The sequence below is a fragment of the Typopeltis vanoorti genome, chromosome 17 (genome assembly GCF_054136105.1).
Source record: "Typopeltis vanoorti isolate ZY-2024b chromosome 17, IOZ_Tvanoo_1.0, whole genome shotgun sequence".
In the NCBI taxonomy this organism is placed as follows: domain Eukaryota; kingdom Metazoa; phylum Arthropoda; class Arachnida; order Uropygi; family Thelyphonidae; genus Typopeltis; species Typopeltis vanoorti.
Window position 1 is genome coordinate 52251729 of NC_143565.1, and position 20848 is coordinate 52272576.

At 37.3% G+C, this 20848-nt stretch overlaps 1 protein-coding gene across 1 annotated transcript in view; it reads right to left on the minus strand.

Moving 5' to 3' along the window:
• LOC150097388 (protein phosphatase 1 regulatory subunit 21-like) overlaps positions 1-20848 on the minus strand; it is a 505584-nt gene that overhangs the window by 92010 nt on the left and 392726 nt on the right. Inside the window, exon 17 of the mRNA XM_090407251.1 lies at positions 2917-2955. Coding sequence (XP_090263377.1) covers positions 2917-2955 — 39 coding nt within the window. The remainder of the gene's footprint in view (positions 1-2916; positions 2956-20848) is intronic.

The following is a 20848-nucleotide window of genomic DNA, read 5'->3' on the forward strand; positions in this document are numbered from 1 at the left end:
TCTGTGCTCTGTTATATGGATGTTGGCTGTCCTGCCTGTTTGTCCATAATAAGAAAGGTTGCAGCTGCAGGGTACCTGGTAAACTCCAGTTAAATCCAGATGTTATAGCTGGTCTTAGGGGAGCGGATAAGGACTGCTAGCTTTTTGTGTGGTTTATAGGTGGTCACAAGATTGTACTTTTTTAATATCTTGGCCACCTTTTCTGAGATACCACATATATAGGGGATGATGATGATAGATTTGTGGTAATCTATGTTTGGGGGGGGGGGATGGTGTGTGCATGTGGTGTTAAAATTCTTTGTATTTGGACGGAGGTGTAGCTATTGGCCACAAAAGTGTTTTTTATGTGGATGAGCTCTGTGTTGAATGCACCATTATCTGAACAAATTAATTTTGCCCAGTGGACTAAGATTTTTTATAGTCCCAAATTGTTGGGGGGGGGGGGGGAATTGACCGTTGATGGATGATGTATATACCTGTGTGTGCGTGCACGAGTTTTCTGTAGACCGCGAAAGTCAGGATTCCATTTGGTTGTCTTGTAACTAGGGTGTTTAGGAATGGAAAACGTTTGTTATTTTCTATTTCTGTAGTAAATTAGATCCTTGGATGTTGGCTGTTCAAATAGGCCAAACACATTGTCCACATAACGTAGCCAAATAGTTGGTTTAAGGGGAAAGGAATTTAGGGCATTCTTTTCGAATGTCTCTTTTCGTAAAGTTAGTGTGGGGGGGGGGATTGTCTGTACCCTCGATTTGTTTGCAGAATTTTCCTTGCCAAACAAAATAGCCTGAGTTCATAGTGAACTGAAAAAGGGTGAGATATATATCAGGAGGAAATTCTGCTTTGATAAGTGCCAAAATGTCTTAGAATGGGGCTGAATAAACAAGAGAGACATTGAAACTGACCATTAAGTCAGTGTGAGGTCTTGTATACTTGACTTAAAATGGGCTGAGTTTTTGATATGTGATGAGGTATTGCCAGTAGTACAGGAAAGCACTTTGGCTAAATGTTTAGTTGGGTTGTAGGTGGGCAAGTCTATACCATCTACAGTTGGGCATAGTGGTAAATCCTCTTTATGGATTTTTGGCAGTCCACAAATATGGGGGGGTCTGGACTTGTAAGGTTTTAGTCTGCTGGCCAAGAGATAACATTTTTTAGTGGTATATAGTAATAGTCATGTTGCAAATAAATCTTACAATTAAAAATCGATTATCACAAATTTCTTAAAGAGATGAGTGACTAAGCTCGTGAAAGGTCTGTGGAATGTTCCCTATGAGGATAAATTGAAGGTATGTGGGTTGCAGAGTTTAGCTGACAGGATTAGAGAATTCTGAAAATAGTGATGAGCCGAGGACAGTGGTGATGTCTGTCATGATATTGATATGACAGGTACTAAAAGTGCGACAAGAAAAGTGGAAGAGCTCAGTGCCAGATGAAAGGGCAGAACTTAGCCTAATACAAGCCCAAAGGGGAAATTAAACTCATGTCAGAGTACTGACAGTAGGAGGCTAGATTTCATGTAACTCACTATCTCAGTTTTTATATGATCCAGGTTAACAATAAATTACAAGGGCTGTTCGATAAGTCCGTGCAAAGGCTAAGAGATGATGCCACCAGTATGTATCGAGATTATTTTTAGTTGCTGGCAACTGTTGGAGGTTTGCACACTAAGTTTCAGTCAGATAGATCTATTACTCTGTGTTTGGTGTTCATTTGAATTGATCAAGTACTGTGATTTGTTAAAAATAGATGAGAAAGAATTTCATGTAGTGATTAAACATTACTTTTTGAAAGGCAAAACGGCTCAGGAAACCAAAGCTAAGCTTGATAAACATTATGGTGAGTCTGCACTTTCAAATAGAATGGTTTATAAGTGGTTTAGTAACTTTCAAAGTGGCCATATGAGCACAAGTGACGATGAACATTCTGGATGCCCTGTTGAGGTCACTACTCCAGAAATTATTGAAAAAATCCATGATATGGGGATGGATGATAAAAGAGTGAAGGTGCGTGAAACTGCTAAGGCTGTGGGCATCTCAAATGACTGCGTACATAATATTTTACATGAATATTTACATATGAGAAAACTATCCACAAGATGGGTGCCGCGTTTGCTCGCACTGGGCCAAAAGTGTCAACGTGTGAACTGTTGCAAGGACAGCTTGAAGCTGTTTCAATGGAATTCAGAGGAATTTTTGCATCATTTCATAATAGTGGACGAAACATAGATTCATCACTACCAGCCTGAGACCAAGGTACAGTCAAAACAATGAGTTGCAAGCAGGGAATTTGCACCAAAGAAAGCGAAAACCGTTCCTTCAGCAGGAAAGGTTATGACCACCATCTTCTGGGATGCTCGTGGCATTATCTTCATGGAAAAGGGCAAAACAATTACCGGAGTGTATTATGCATCTTTGCTGGATCATTTAAATAATGAAATAAAGGAAAAACGACCACACTTGGTGAAAAATAAGATTTTTTTTTCACCATGACAATGCACTCGTTCACTCTTCTGCAAATGTGACTGAAAATTGTTCGATTTATGCTACGAAGTCTTTTCGCATCCCCCATACTCTTCACATTTGGTGTTCCCTCGGACTACCATCTGTTTCCAAACATGAAAAAATGGCTGGCAGGAAAGAGATTTTCATCAAATGATGAGATGATTGCCAAAACAACTGCCTATTTTGAAGAGTTGGACAAATCATAATCATACTATATGGACAGGATCAAAACACTCAAGCATCATTGGTCTAAGTGTATAGACCTCAACGGAGACTATGTTAAAAAATAAAAAATGTTTGTCCCAAAAAAAATTATGCTTTCTTAATTTTTGCATGGATTTATCCAACAACCCACATAGCTATATTACATAACCTTTATATCCACAACAACAACAAAAACTTATCTACTTACCTGTTCTAATCTAATCATCTTATTCTTGCACGATGTTAACTAATAACAGAAACAAAACTATAACTTTGGTATATGCAAAAAATATCTGGTAACAGAAGTTTCGCTGCTTATGATTTTCAATAAAGATATAATATTAAAGAAAAATCAGCACTATCTAAGCTAATGCAATTCTTGATTATGCATAATTTTAAATGATCTGCTGTAATTTTAATGCAGCAAGCAGTGATGGAGAACTTTATGGGACTTGTTTAAGAAATCAATAACTCTATGACAAAGATTTTACCATGAATTCCATATTAATGGCATTTTTTGGGCATTATATACTAAAAAAAAAGTTTTCAATATGCACTATAAAATGTGATCTACAGTCAGAATCTATAGTAAACTCACAGGATTCAAAGAAATAATTGTTATGTAGGTTTGCTAGAGTGAAGTTCCTTTAGTACAGTGTCAATGATATGAACTGTGCATAACATTTTCATGGTTTGTTATAGTGAATAAGTTCACTATAGTAGCATTTGATATAATGGGAGTCAGATGTATATTTGTAGTGAAACTGATGTTATATAAAACAGTAGTTGTTTTGATTATGTAACACTAATATCACTGTCCGCTGGTGGTTAACTGCTGACAGTGATATGACAGAACTGTAAGAAAACTGAAAATCTTTATTTATTATAATCATGAAAATTTTCAATTCAATGATAGTTATTTTAATCCACTCAACTTTTTCATTCATTTTTAATGCCCGCATCCACTATTACTTCAATATTCTAAAATTATTATTGTTATTCTCAACCTCTATGGAGAGTTACAAGACTCATTATGGGATGTTCCTTAGACAACTTATTGTACTATTCTTTAAACTGCTAATAAATATTTCTTCACTAGTTACCATGCACTGGTGATATCTCACCAACAATAGGAATTCCTGGAAGTTACGAAAGGAAGCCGTGAGCAAGAGGATGAGGAGTGGTTTCTTTGCATGGAGGATGGTTGAACTGTGGAATGAATTGCCTGATAGAGTGGTGAAAGAGCAGTCAATGAGTTTAAGGAGTGGTATGATAGACTGTGTTTCCTAGGAGGGACCTCCTGTGATGAGTCTTTTGACTCCATGGAGGCCTGAATAATAATAATAATTCAATTCCTATTGTTATTTTAGTTTGTATTTAGTTGTATTTTTCTTAGATCGTTCTAACAAGGTTAAGTATTTTTTTATTGAGATTTCTGATACTTTTTTCAAATGCTTTAATGCCTGTATTTTTTGAAATATTAATAACCATGTGTAGCAAGTCTTGATTTAATGTAAATCCATAACTGTAGAATCACACATATGCCACAGTTAATAACTTTTTTATTATGTAAAATATTTCGTCTTATGTTGCATCTTAAATTACAGAGGCAAGAAAAATAATTACTTTTATTATGTCAGTGAATAAGGTACGAGCAGTCTGTGTAATGTATTTCTCAACTCAAGCAAAACCATATGGCAAACACTGTATCTAACTAAAAACTATTGTTATTAATTAGATGTGTGCGAGTTCACAAAGCAGCAATGAAATTCAACTAAACGTGTTAAAATTCGTAAACATGTTAAAACTAAGAAATATATATATATATATATATATATATATATATATATATATATACACACACATATATAGTGAATGTTGTGGCAGTTTCATGCATGGAATTCGGTTGAAGAGAGTTAGCATTTCAACTCAACTGGAGGCTTGCTTTTATCTTTCGTCATGCGAGTGCACAAATCATATGCACTTCTTAATAATCTGTCATTGCTGTCTGTTTCACATTAGGCTTAATTACCATAAAGGGAAAAAAGTGGCAAAACAGAAAAATGTTCTGGGTCCAGTGCATAAAAAAAGTTCCAGGGCCGGAACCCGGAGAGCCCCGGCTGAATTTAACCACTGGTTCCCAGAGTATAAAAGCTGCTGTTTCACTGTTGAATTTGGAAATTTCAAATTAAACAGTTTTACGTCACATGTTCTCAGAAGTCCGATCCTAAACATTTTTTTCTTTTGGTAAGTGTTTAAAAGTTTGAAGTTTAAGAACCAATTTATAAATTAATTACAATTATTGCACGATGCCTCTGGAATTTATTTTAAACGAGAAGATGAAGTGTAAATTGAGTGATAATGGTCATTGATTTATAAAAGACAAAGAAAACGAAGAAAAGATTTTTTGGAAATGTCATCAGTTTTAAAAAATGCATTGTGTATTCATACAGCCGGCGACAACATTATCAAACGAATTAACCAACACAATCATGCTGGTAACATGGCACGGGTTGAAGAAGCGAAGCTACTTAATGAGATTAAAGATTGAGCCCGTACAACTAACGATAGGACTCATCGAATTATCACGGAAGCATACACAAAAATATCTCCTGGCGTCATTGACCAAATGCTGAGCAATACCTCTGTAAAGAAGTCTATTCTTCTTTACAGAGGTATTGAAATCAAGCAGGACGGGTACCACCAAATCCAAATTCGTTAAGTAATATAATTATTCTGCCTATATATAAAATCAACCATGGAAACGAAGAGTACCTTTTGCATGACAGCAACAATGGCTGCAACATATTGCTGATATTTTCTACTAAACGAAATCTACAGTTATTGTCGCAATCGACAACATGGTATGCAGATGGCATTTTTAAAACTACTCCATCTCTTTTTGAGCAGCTGTACACAATTCATGGCATTATAAATGATAACGCGATTCCTGCTGATTCCGAATTTGCAATAAAAATGTGCATGATATCGGCAATTGCTTTTGTGCCACCTACAAATGTTCTACGTGCTTTTGAAGTGTTATGTGAAAATAATGACTATCCTACTGAAGCTCATTCTGTTCTGCACTACGTAGAAGACACCTGGATTGGCAAATCTGATCTTCGATCACTTCATCGTCCACCTCGCTTACCCCATGCCTTATGGAATTGTTACCATGCTGCTCTGGAAGGGTTACCAAAGACAAACAACTCATGCAAAGGGTGGCATCGTGCATTCACGAACTAATTGATGCTTCTCATCCGACAATATGGAAGTTTCTGAAGGATGAGCAACATTTCAATGAGGGGGAAAATAGAGCAATATAGATAGCTTTCACTCAACCTCCTCCTGGTAAGAAACACTATCGAGATACGTCAAAAAGACTTCAGCTCATCGTTAGTGATTATGAAAATCGTAAAACTCTTGATTACTTAAGAGGAGTTGCCCATAATTTTTTATTTTGAAAACTTTGTGGCTGTGCAGTCACATTTTTTGTTTCATATTTTTTTTCCCATACCATGCTCAATTTTGAATAGTATGAAATAAAAAGTGTTCCTTTCCATGATCATTAAAACAGTCCTTTTCAGGACTTCAAATATTGATAGAGAGATATCTGATTGTACTGATTCCAATTCCTCTTGAAGATAAATTTTTAAGTTGTTTTAATAACGACAGAATAATAATTGCTTCTTTGAAGTGACTTCTTCTTCTTCTTCTGCAGCTTCTCCCACTTAAGTGGGGTCACTGTTTATTATGAGTCTCCTCCACACCTTCCTGTCTTGGGCTGTCACCACATCTAAGTTCTTCATCTTCAAGTCCTCTTCTACCAGCTCCCTCCATCTCTTCTTTGGCCGCCCACGCTTCCGCCTTCCTTGCACATCCATCTGCATGACCCTTCTTCCCACATATTTGTCCTCCCTCCTCATCACATGACCAAACCATCTCAACCTTGCCTCCTGTATTTTCGCTCCTAAGTTCGTAACTTTCACTGTTCCCCTCACATAGTCATTTCTCAGATGATCCTTTCTGGTCACACCGCACATCCACCTAAGCATTCTCATCTCTGCTACTTCCATCCTGCTAATGTTATTTTTCCTCAGGGCCACAGTTTCTATAGCATATGTCATAGCTGGCCTCACTACTGTCCTATAAATTTTGCCTTTCAGATTGATCGGCACCCTCTTATCACATAACACTCCAGCCATCTCCCTCCAGTTCCTCCAACCTGCTTGTATCCTGCATCCCACTTCCTTCTCACCTCCTCCATCTTCTTCCACTGTCGAACCTAAGTATCTAAAGTCTCTCACCTTCCTGATGACATTTCCTTCCAGCTCCAGGTCTGTCTCGTGGCCACCGCCCACTGCGCAACACATATACTCTGTCTTACTTCTGCTCAGTCTCATACCTCTCTCTTCCAGTACTTTTCTCCATCTTTCCAGTTTAGTTTCCGCTTCTTCTCTTGAATCTACACACAGCAAGATGTCATCTGCATACAACATTGTCCAAGGTGCATCTTCTCTCACCTCCTCTGTCACCACCTCCATCACAATATTAAACAGCAACGGACTTAATGCTGACCCTTGATGCAAGCCAACTGTTACTTGAAAACTTTCTGTCTGTCCCAAACAGGTCCGAACACTTGTCTTCACATTTCTGTACATTTCCTGCACCAACCTGACATATTTCTCCGGCACCTTCTTCTCCCTCAGACACCTCCAGACTTCTTGCCTTGGCACTCTATCGTATGCTTTCTCCAGATCAATAAATACCAGATGTAGCTCCCTTTGTTTCTCTCGATATTTTTCCATCATCTGTCGTAACCCAAAGATAGCATCTGTTGTTGATCTGCCAGGCATGAAGCCAAATTGTTCCTTTGCAATCTCCACCTCCTCCCTCAATCTACCATCAAGAACCCTTTCTAGGATCTTCATTGTGTGGGACATCAACTTTATTCCTCTGTAATTTTTACAGTCTTGTGCATCCCCTTTACCCTTGTAGATGGGAACAAGAGTACTCTCCCTCCATTCCTCGGGTATATTTTCCTGTTGGCAAACTTTCATGAACAGGTCCCACAGCAGGTCAATGCCCTCTTCCCCCAGTGCCTTCCATGACTCCACTGGAATTCTGTCGGGGCCCACCGCTTACTAATAGTACAATTTTGAAAGAATAAAATAAAAATAGAACATCACAACGTTCATGCCTTCTAGGTGCACAACACTTGTTTTAACGTGTTTTAGCAGATAACAAACAGTTCAAATAATTTTAATTTTCACTAATAGATTGCATGTTATCTTTTCATGTATAACATCGTTTATGGTGTTCTTTTACCCCCTAAAAATAAGTCTCGATTATTACAACTGCTGATTGTTGTCAGAAATCTGACAACAATCAGCAGTTAGTTGGATATAACTATTCTCCCTAAATAGTCTTAAATATGGTGCTCCTTCTCCCTCACCATCCTATCCCAGTTCTGTAACAATTAATATTCTAACTACAGAGCCTGTAGTAAGAAAGAATACAAATAACTTTATACTTGCTAAAGCCTTTGATAGGATACCACATGGAATTCTAATCAGTAAACTGCAGCATATGAGAATGGATATAGAGTTAGTGAGATGGATAGGAGGGTGGTTGATGGAGAGATATCAGAGAGTGGTTTATTCAGGAGTAGAGTCCAAAAGACGGCCTGTGACTAGTGGTGTGCTGCAGGATTCTGTTCTTGGACCACTACCGTTTAATTTGTTTCATTAACGATATAGGAAAGGATCTGAGAGGAACTGTGCATCTGTATGCGGATGATGCAAAGTTAGGCAGAGCAATAGTGAATGCTCAGGATGTCAAAATTTTGCAGGATGATTTGGATAGTTTGGAAGACTGGGCTAAGGAAGATGGATGTCAATTTAATGTGGCAAAATGTAAGGTTTTGCATTTTGGGGTGAAAAGATTAGCAGCAGTATATCACATTGGTGGAACTGTCCCCCAAGAGATTGACAAGGCCAGGGATTTGGGAGTGTTGGTGGATAGGGAGTCGAAGTTTAGGGGACACATCACAAAAGTGGCAAAATCAGCTGATCAAATCACTTGGTTGCTGAAAAACACTTTGACGAGCAGAGACAAACAGGTTATTGTTTCTCTGTATCGACCCTTGATAAGACCCCATCTAGACTACTGTGCCCAGATATGGGTGCCAGGGTTTCTTATGGATGGGGAGGAGATGGAGAGGATTCAGAGATGAGTGACCAAGATGACAGCAGGTCTATGGAATGAATCTTATGAGAACAGGTTGAAGATTTGTGGGCTGCAGAAATTGGTTGATAGGATTGAGATATTCAAATTACTGAAGGGTTTCTATAAGATTAATTCAGAAGATATTTTTGAGAATAGGACTGGTAGTGGGAGGACTATGGGCCATTCATGGAAGCTTGGTAAGAGTGTGGTTAGCAAGGGTGTTAGAGCTAGGTTTTTTTATTTGGAGAGTGGTAAATGAGTGGAATAAGCTGCCAGAGTCTGTTGTGGGTGCCATGACTGCAAATGAGTTAAGGTGAAATATGATAGATACTGTCTGAATGTTGAATAGTTGTTCTTGACATGATGTTGGGCCTCCCTTGATGAGTCTAAGAACTCCTTGGAGCTGCCTGTAATAATAATAATAATAATAAATTAAAAAAAAAAATTTTTTTTTCACATATATCCATGATGAATTTTCATGCAATTAATTTTCCCCACAATTAAATTTCCAGTGATGAATTTTTCCTCACGATGAATTGTCAAAATCAGAACAAATGACAAGACAGGTGTTTCAATTGCAACTCAAAGAAGAAGTTAAACATTTACTGGCCTATAGTATATGTTTATTTAGGAGTAAAACATCATCTGCATAAAACAAAGAACTGAGATTAACATCTGAAGTTCTGATATCAGGTTTAATATCACTTTCCTTCATAATCTTACTTTCATTTTTCTCTTAATTGATAAATATGTGTAAGGAGTATAACCTTTTTGCCAAAATTGAGTCCTAAGAACTTGACTTCTGCTGTTACTGGGATAATAGTTTGTCCGATCCTTAATTCCGGATCTAGGGGAAGATGGCATTTTTTGTAAAAGCATACATACTTTTTCTGCTTAAAATCTGAACCTGTTACTGAGAGCATATGAGCATACATGTTTGTTGAAGTTGCCTTTCAATGACCTTCATGTTACAAGGATGAGAGAAAACTGTAATGTCATCACCATATAGAGCATTGACTACTGGGGGAGGAAGATGTACAGAAATTGAATTTACTTAGCAAAGAGTATTACACTTAAGGCAGAGCTGTAGGGAACATCCTCTTGTTGGTAAAATTGCTGGGATAATCACTTGGAAGATTTAGTTAGAGAGAAAGTTTTTAATTAAAACAGGAAGTGCCCCTGACACATAGATTGTGTACATCTTTTTATATGACATATCTCCTGGCTGTACAACAAACTTTTTTTTCATATCAAAGCAAACTGAACACCAGATGCTCATGTTCATGTTTCAAGAATGGATCTCAGAGAGATATATCTAAATGGACAAAGTGGTCCAATGTTGATCAGTGCAGGAAAGGCATATTGTATGTTGGAGAAAAGATCACTCTTTCTAATTATTACATAACTAGCATTAACCGACCTGCTGACCAAGACGTATATACACGTCCAGCAAAACCTGGATATAATGCATAGTTTGTTAAAAGAACATGAATAAGAAGTGCAAGTTGGCCTTCATATCACTGAGAGAACACTTAACCGATTAATTCATGTTATAGCTGAATCTAAGTTACCTACTGAAAGAAATGCAGTTCCCTGCTGTACAATGGGTAACTGGAATCTCAGTTATATTACATAGACTAAATACTTGCAAATTATTTTTATTTTTTCTACTTCTTTTATCATATAATAATAGTTTTTAAAATCAGGACAAAATAAGAGATTCTTTCATACCTTTCTTCATTTTAATATTGTATCACCTTGGAAAACCAATGTCTTTATTAATTTTTTTGTGCTAGCTGTGTCTAACCGCTTAGTCGATAACACATTAATTGTTCGTGAAGAACTTGATTCAACATAATTTTTTAATAACTATTTTATAAATTAACAAAAATCCAAATCTTAAAAAAAGCTTCATATTTTCTAAATATAAGATTGGCTTATTTTTTAAATCATAATTGTAGTTTGAAAAAAACTTTTTAGATTGCATGAAGGGCTACACTTTTATGATTTTGCTTTATAGAGAACTATAAAAAAATCTTTAATCATATCATGAAATGAAATAACCTTTATAACTTAATCTGCAGTTCATTTGTTTCAGCTTTCTTGGCTTCCCAGGATTCATTACAAATTGAAATAGATGCAATAATAAGGGTACAAAGGCAGATAACAAAGATGGTTTCAGGACTGTACAATGTTAGTTATGAGGATCGGCTGAGGGAATGTGGACTGCAGAGTTTGGTGGATAGAAGAGGGAGAAGTGATATGATTGAGACTTTTAAACTGTTGAGAGGCAGCTACAGGGTTGACACTGGGGAGTTCTTTCGCTTGGTTGAACAGCAGGAGGAAGTGATGACAAGGGTCCATCCGTGGAAGTTACGAAAGGAAACTGTGAGCAAGAGGGTGAGAAGCAGTTTCTTTGCATGGAGGGTGGTTAAACACTGGAATGCATTGCCTGATAGAGTGGTGAGAGCGAGAATGGTCAATGAGTTTAAGGAGTGGTATGACAGACTTTGTGAAACAAAAAAACACTGGCCAGGCATGCAGTCAGGAATATATATCCATACTTGAAATAGAAAAAGCCATCAAAAGCCTGAAATGTGGAAAGGCAGCAGGAGTAGACGATATTCAACCAGAAATGCTCAAGTAAAGACTTACAGTGGCTGCACTGCATTCAGAAAGCCTGGACATAAGGACAAATTCCAGATGATTGCAAATAGAGTTCTCATTAGACCCATATATAAAAAAAGAGAAATAAAACTGAATGTGAGAATTACAGAGATATTTCCCTACTGAGTGTTCCTGTAAGATTTATTCAAGTATACTTGAGAAACGGTTGAGAAGTATTGTGGAAGGGAATCTTAGTGAAGAACAAGCTGGATTGATGCCAAACAGAGGCTGTCAGGATCAATTTTCACGTTATGACAAATAGTTGAGAAATCATGGGAATATAACAAAGATCTATATTTAAGTTTTGTAGATCTGGAAAAGGCATATGACAGGGTGTCAAGAGAGAAACTGTTCAAAGTGCTGCAGTTGTATGGTGTTAATGTAGTATTATTATCAAGCAATACTTAGTCTTTGAGTTGTAAGTCAGCAGTTAGAATTGCAGGAAGTATAAGAAGATGGTTTAATGTTAAATCTGGTGTCAGACAAGGATGTACATTATCCCCTCTCTTATTCATTATCTATATGGCTTACATTATGAAAGGAAAGTAGTATTAAACATGATATCAAAATTGGAAGTGTTAATCTCAGCTCTTTGCTTTATGCAGATGATGTTATACTTCTAAATATGCTACAAGTCTGCAAGATTCCCTGACTAAATTGAATAACTGTTGTAATAGATATGGTATGAAGGTCAGCATTAAAAATACAAAGACAATGAAAATATATAGAATCATTGAAAATGTCAACTGCGTTGTGAACAGAGAACCTGTGGAACAAGTAAAACATTTCAGCTACTTAGGCACGATTTTTAGTGAAGATGGTAAATTAAATATGGAAATAGACAACAGAATCAACAAAGCTGGTATGGTAGGAAGTTAATTGAGTAAATTCATATGAAATAAGAGAGAAATTAGTCGGAACACTAAATTAGTTGTATACAAGACATTGTTTAAACCAATTTTAACTTATGGATCTGAGAACTGGGTTAGAAGTAAAACACTTGACCAAAGACTAGAGACCACAGATATGAGAGTCAGTCCTGAGAAAGATTAGGGGCATGAACAGATGGCATCAATGTCAATATCATATTAAAAACAAGGACATTAGTAAAGAACTTGATATTGTCAGCATCCAGGAATGCATGAGCAGAGCTAATCTCAAGTGGTATGGTCACTTAAACAGAATGGAAAAGGAAAGATTAGCAAAACAAGTGTTCTCTGCCCGGTTGGCAGAAAAAAGACCCAGAGGAAAACCAAGATATATGGATTGATATAAAAAGTGCATTAGAAGACAGAAATATAAGACCTGATAATATTGGAGTCTTGACATTTAACAGACTGATTTGGAAGAAAATTGTAGATAGGAAGTCAGTAACGATGTAGTACTATCATATCCTGTACACCCCTTGAGGGTGTAGAGTGTTTTTTACTTGGGTATATATTATGTTAAAGATACCAAGTAATTTTATAAGCTATTGTTTTAATCCTTTTTCCCAAGCAAGCAAACAGAAATTTGCTTACTCCACCTTTACAATGAGTTGCCTAGTGTTGCACTACGTGCAGCCGCAAACTTGACTTATTTGTCTGTTTGCTTGCTTGGGAAAAAGGATTAAAACAATAGCTTATAAAATTGCTTGGTATCTTTAACCCCTTGAGGGTATATATATCAGGAATTTGATGATGATGACTACTAAATGATTCAAGTATAAGAAATTTATACCAACAGAGGATTAATAACTACTTAGAAAAAATATAAGAAAATGAAGACATTGAGAAAGAATGGAATAATATAAAAGAAATTATTGCATCAGCAGCATATGAGTCTAGTAACACACAAAAAATATCATAAAAATAAAAAATTACATATATGGGACAATGAAATAAAAACAATAATCGAAAATAAAACACTGGCTTTTAAAAGATGGTTAACACGTTCGCTGCCAACTACGAGTATACTTGTAGTTGGTATATGAGCCTCGCAAGCTAACTATGAATATAATCGTATGTCGATTACCGCCGGCAATGAGATTACTCATACTGACCTTGAAGTGAAAATGCTTGGCGTGCAGAGCGTAGCAGCAAATGTGTGCATACTCGTAGTTGGTATATGAGCCTCACAAGCCAACTATGAGATTACTCGTACTGACCTTGAAGAAGTGAAAGTGGCTTGGCATGCGGTAACAAACTATGCTGAAGAAGCGTGGCCGCAAACGTGTTAAGTAGCAAAAAACAAGATGATGGTAATATGCATTGACTGAATACTTTACTTTTCAGGCAGAAGGGCAAGTTATTTTTGAAGATGTAGTTCAATTTCCCAAATGAATACCATACATTATTAAGTATATTAATATCAATAAACTGGACAAATTCGGCAAGGCATATTATATGAATGGATAATAGCAGAGTTGTTAAGAAGATATTCAATGCTAGGCCAGAAAAAAAAAGAAAATTGGAAGGCCTAAATTTGGATGGGAAAATAGAGTAATTCAGGATAGTCAGGCTCTGCGAGTTAAAAACTGGAGGAACTTAGCAATGAATAAGGAAGGCTGGCAGAAATTTCTGAAAAGTACCAAGGCCCACATAGGGCTGTTGAGCCAATGATGATGAGACATCAAATTTCTGAGAGGTAAAGGGCTTACCTTTGTCTGGTTTGTGCAAATGATTTTGAGAAGTATGGAGAGTCAGTCCATCTCTTCCAATGGAAAAATGTTTAATACATCATCTGATATGTCAGGTTCAGTTCTTATGCTTACTTTAGATTCAGGGGGTCACCAAAATATTCACATTTTTTCTATGGAGCTGTCAGGATGGACAGTCCTTATATCATCTTTCTTATCTTCCTCTGCACTCTTTCCAAGTTTAATTTATGCTCTTCAAATTCTGGGAACTAAATTTGAGCACAACAGTCCAGGTTTGGTCTGATCAGGGCTTTATAAAATAAGACCTGTCAATAGAATGACAGGTCTTATTTCTGCTGAGTTAACTTCACCACCTCTGCAATATGCTCCCTGAATTTCAGGTTTCTATCACTCAGCAGCCCAAGATTTCCACTTGTTTCAGTAGGGTTCCTCCAACAAAGTATAAAGCCTTCCATCTATGTATCCCAAATGTCAAGACTATATTTAGTTGAATTAAACTGATATATCAATTCATTTACTCATCTGTCCAGCTTATTCAAATCCTCTTGAAGAGCTATTAATCTGCACTATTACTAATAACCCTTCCCAGTTTCACATCATCTGCAAACAAATTGGGAGCTGTGGTAAAAAAAAAAGTGTTTTTCAATGGAGTATAGTGTGACTTCTGTCGCGAATTGTGCTAGATCTTTCTCAGTAACACAAGTGTTCTTAAATGGTGCCGCTTTTGGAATTTAGTTGTTGCTTATATTGTGTTTTTTTGGGTTACCAAGAAGGCGAGGTCAGAGTCAGATGCATCTGCGGTGGAAGAGAAGATAAATTTTTGTTATTTAGTATAGTTAAATATAGTTTATACTAATAGTATAGTGTAAGTAAATTAGCTTACAGTAGAGCGTATAACATAGTACAGTGGTATCTCGCTAATCTGAACCTCTTTAGTCTGAACCCTCCAGTAATCTGAACTGTGGTTTGAAAGAAAAAAAAAAGTTTTATTTATTACGTATTGTTATTTTGTGTACTATTATTTTTATTTAATAATTATTATTTTAACTATTATTATTATTTGTTTTATTATCATCACAATACAGTATAACTATGGTGATACACAAAAAGAGGAAATTCAAAACGTGCATAATTTGTTTAAAAATATAAATCTACATGTAGAAATTTCACAAACATATGTTACAGAATGGATTACAGGTAGAACCGAAAGTGAATTCGAAATCAAATGAGATGCTGAAATTATAAATATGACGCTAGAGAATGGATTAGAAGATGATGATGACGATAAAGAACTTGAAGAAAAAAAAAGTAAAACATGAAGAGGCAGTTGACAGTTTTAACGTGTGTACAGAATGGGCTAAGCAGAATGATAATACGACATTCCACAAAATTTTATTGCTAATGCAGCTCCAAGAAGTAGCATTGATTTGCTGAAAAAAGTTTAGCTTTTTTCAGCAAAAGAAAATAACTGACTTTTTTTTTACAAAGAAATAAAAAAAAAACTTTTTTTTCTGTGTTGTGTACAAGAAAATGATATTTTTTATGGAAATTAAGTTATGTACTAACTATGCAATTTTATTAAATCAGAATCCTCAACAATACAGGTACATTGACAAACTAAATTTATTACTAAAATAAACTTGTGTACTGTATTATTTTTTAAGTTTTACATTACAGTAAGTAGCTTTTTTTTCTATCAGTTGCTTCATTTATTTACAGAATTAAATTGATGTACTATTAGAATCTGATTATTTTTGTCTTGAACGCTGGTTATTGTTGTCTCTAGGGGGGGGGGGGGAATTCACTAATCCGAACTTTTCACTAATCCGAACGAGCATGGCTTTTATTAATTCAGATTAGAGAGATACCACTGTATTTAGCGTTTAGTTGTAGTAGTTCCTCTACACAATTAGAATGATGGCATGTCACCAAGTCCTCCCCCAATCAAGGACTCTATTTTGCATAATATAATACAGGATTTTGTGGCATGCGGTACTTGTGGTATGTATGCATCCCAGCAGTTGGATATGGGTGGGTGAGAGAAGGGGGGGGGGAGGAAGTGGGTATATGCACAAAATTACTACTATTATTATCTGACACCTCCAGGGAGTCCAAAGACTCATTGAGGGAGGGAACCTACTCTAGACCTCTGTCTCCATCACTCAATCCACCAACTACAACGAACCATGACTATCATCATATACACCGATGCCATCTACCATCCATCGCCACTAGTATTTTCACAGACAATCCCAAACGTTCATGCCCATAGTGGGAATCGAACCTGCAGCCTTTTGGCGGGAGAGCAGATATGCTAACCACTTGGCAATCAGGCTGGCAATGTAGGCAATGGGAGGAATTTAATGACTTAGATATTACAGTAGCTGACCTTGTTGCATCAGAGGCAGGAGAATTTCAAGAGACGAGTAGTGTGATAGAAGGTGAGAATAACGAGCAAAATATGAATAAAAAAAAAAGAGAGCGGGGAAGGCTTAAATGATTGTGAAGTTTTCTGAGATGGTCTTGATTGGGAGGATGAACGGCTAACTTGCAGAGAGAGATAGATGAGATGAAACGGGTGGTGGAATGTCTCGGGAATGAGATGAGAAGTATGAAAGATGAGATTAGGCGAATGGAAGAGATGAATGCAAGACGAATCAGAGTAGAAGTGAGAGTGTGTTATGGGAATGATAGAAGAGGAGAGAATAGAAATAGTAGAAGAGAGGGAATAAGAGGGATGTATGGGAATGATAGAAGAGGAAAGAATACAAACAGTAGGAGAGGAAATGAGAGGGAGATATAGGAATGATAGAAGAGGGGAGAATGGAAACAGTTGAAGAGAGGGAATGATAGAAGAGGGGAGAATGGAAACAGTTCCAAGAAAGGGAATGAGAAGAATGTGAGGAAGTGCTGGAACCAGGGATAGGGTGATGCCAGGACAGCAGGTAAGTAGGGGAATACAGAGTGAAAGAGTTAGAGGAGGGAGAGAGAGAGAGAGAGAGAGAGAGAGAGAGATGCAGGTGAGCAATCAAGGAACAAAGTGGTAAGAGCTGTGATGTATGGAGACTCAATGATCCATGGTGTACAAGATAGGATGTCAGAGGAGTGTTTGCCTCGAGGAATGATAGAGAGTGTGGCTATGGCAATTAAGTGGGGTGAAAGGGTGGATGAGATGATTGTGATGGTGGGCACCAATGACTTGAGAGGCAACGTAAATCAGGTGGCGAGAGATCCGAGATTCTTGCTTGAGGTTGTACAAAAGCAAACGCAGAGAGAAAAGATTGTGCGTGTTGCCCGGGCATGATGGTGATGAGTTGAGCAGTAGAGCAGTAATAATCTTCTTCTTCTTCTTCTTCCTAACATGGAATTTAAGCCAAGTGGCCTGTTCCGGTCTCAAGCAGTAATAATGAATAGCATAATAGCCAGAATGTGTAAGAACAGAGGATTGGAATATGTGGATGTTTGGAGGTCATTTGAGGATTGTATATGAGAGGCTGCTTGCATTTGAATGCAGAAGGATATGTAGGCATCTGGAGAGATTGCTGTTTTCTGAACGAGTCAGTGTGTCAATGCAGAGAAACTAGAATTCCCAGAGTGGATGGTAGCAGGAGTGGCCTCTTGTGGGAATGGGTGCTTGGGGGAAGTGGGATGACATCAGGTAACACTGAGTCCGGTGAGGTCTGGAGGGGATAATGATAGGTATGGAAGCAGTGACATTTTTATGCTTTCTACTAATGCCAGGAGTATCCGGAATAAAGGAGATGAATTGGTGGCACTGATAGCATCAGCTTGAACAAAAATTATTGGGATATCTGAGCATTGTTGATGAAAGATGATATAATAACAGGAATAGAAGTAGCAGGGTACAGCATTTTTCGGCAGAATGAAGGGAAAACATGATGGTAGAGTACTGCTTATGATAAGTGATGACATATGTCCTCTAAGAGTGGAGGCTTTGGAAGGCAGTGACACTAATGGTTTTGAAAGCATATGGTGTTAGGTAGAGGTGGGCAAGACAGGATATTTAGTGGTGTGTTGCTACAAGCAAAGAAGCACAGAGGTTGGGAAGCAGGAGATGTATATGCAGTTGAGCTTGGCAAGTGCAAGAAGAATGATAGTTATGGGAGATTTTAACTACAGCAGTATATGCTGAGAAGAGGAAAATGCATCTAGTAATAAGGGAATGGAATTTCTAGAATTCTTGAAAGAAAAATGTCTTAGGCAATATGTAATAGAGAGAACAAGAGGTTCAAGAGTTTTGGATTTGGACATAGCATCAGAAGAGCTGATAATAACTGAGATGACATATCTCCCCCAGTTGGAGAGAGTGACCATGTAGTTTTGACTTGGAAGATGAATAGATATGCAGGGGTATTAAAGAAAGGGGAACGTATGTGGAATTATAAGGCAGGTAATTATAATAGTCTTAGATATCAACTTGGGGCAGTTCCATTGAGGTCAGAATTGGAAGGCCAGGATATCATTAGTGCTTGGGAAATTTTGAAGGAATATTTGTTAGCAGCAATAGTAAGCTGTATTAACGAGTGAAGCAGAGGACACAATTTGGTGTAAAGTGGATGACAAACAATATTAACAGAAACTGCATGTGAAAAAGAGGCTATGGAAGAGATATAAGGAGAGGGGTAGAGAGCAGATGCATGAAGAATATAAAACTCAGGCCAGGAGAGTGACTAGTATGGTGAGAAAGCAAAACTGGAATATGAGAAGAGATTGGCACTAAGATCCAAAGAAAATCCTAGGGAATTTTTAGATATGTGGCCAGTAGGAGGAGAAATGATTGTGGAAGAATGACATTGTGGGATAAAAATGGGAATAGAATGGCTGATACAAAGGACATAGTGGAGTTGTTCAATGAACACTTTATTGGAGTATTTCATTCCGGAGAAGTTTTAATACTAGAGGGATAGGACAGGTTAGAGGTGCAAGAGGAGAGTGTGTTCCAAATACTGAGTACTCTGGATGTCAGTAAAGCTGTGGGACTGGATGGTATTTCACCACGGGTTTTGAGAGAATGTGCTAAAGAACTGACAGCTCCATTGATTTGGCTTTTCAATGAAAGTGTGGCTACGGGAAAGGTACCAAAGGAATGGAATGAAGGTAAGATAGTGCCATTCCATAAAGGCAAAAGCAGACTATAAGTGTTTAATTATGGGCAAGTTTGTATGACATCAATAGTTGTTAAGGACTTGGAAAAATTAGTGAGGGCCATATACAATGTTGGGCAGATGAGGGCGATGTTATCTGTGAGAATCAACATGGATTTGTTAAGGGGCGCTCTTGAATTAGTAATATGATTGCCTTTTATAATAAAGTGACAACAGCAGTTGATGAGAAAAAGGCATATATGAGGGTGCGTGGATAGGCTTATTGTGTTCATCAGACATGTTTTAATAGATTTAACGGTATTGATATGAACACTGATATGAGCCAAAAAAAATTGTCAAAAAAACTCAAACCCTGCACGTTAAAACACCCAGAATATATGGTGCACCTAAAATACACAAACAAGGTACACCTTTGCGTCCTATTGTAGATAGTATAAACAGTCCTACATATAAACTAGCTAAACATTTAGCCAAATTAGCCACTTACACAAACAATTCTCCCTCTTTCTCTTTTGTTAAAAATTCTACCCACCTAAAAAGTATTTTAGAAAACCACACCTTAAATAGTTCAGACCTAATGGTGAGTTTTGATATCACCTCATTATTCACTAATGTAGCACTGATTGAAACACTTAACTTACTAAATTCACAATTTTCCCCCAGATATATTTCTGCTATTTAAATTCACAGTACAGGCAGGTTATTTTACATGGAAAGGGAAAATATACAAACAATTAGATGGGACAGCTATGGGTTCCCCCCCTTTCTCCCCCCCAGCCAACTTCTACATAGAGCATCTGGAAAAACTAGCTATCAACACAGCCACTCTCAAACCTAGTCTCTGGCTACGCTATGTTGATGATGTGTTTGCTATTTGGCCACACGGCCCAGACACATTGAATACATTTTTAGTGCATCTAAATAGCCAGCACCCTAAAATCCACTTTACAATGGAACTAGAAGCCAATGACTGCCTGCCCTTCCTGAACACACTGATCACACATCTACCAGAAGGTTCCTTATCATTTTCGGTTTATAGAAAACCCACACATGCAGGGAGATACTTACACAAACAATCACACCATCACCCTTCTCAACAATATGGTATCTTAAAAACAATAACCCATAGAGCTAGAGCAATTTGTTCCAATGACATTGCTATCACTGCTGAACTTTCTCACCTATGTCACACCTTCTTAACCAATGGTTATAATCACCATAAGATAGATAACATACTAAATGTTACCCAGAAATCCCCTCTATCTACCACAGAAGACTACAAGAAAACTATCACCATCCCATACATTAATGGCACATCTGAAAAGATATCTAGGGTGCTTAACAAACACCAACTGCGCACCGTATTTAAACCTTATGTGAAATTAGCAACTCTCATCCATTCACCTAAGGACAAATGCACTCCTTTATCACATCCAGTAGTCTATGAAGTGCCCTGTTCTTGCCATGAAGCCTACTACGGA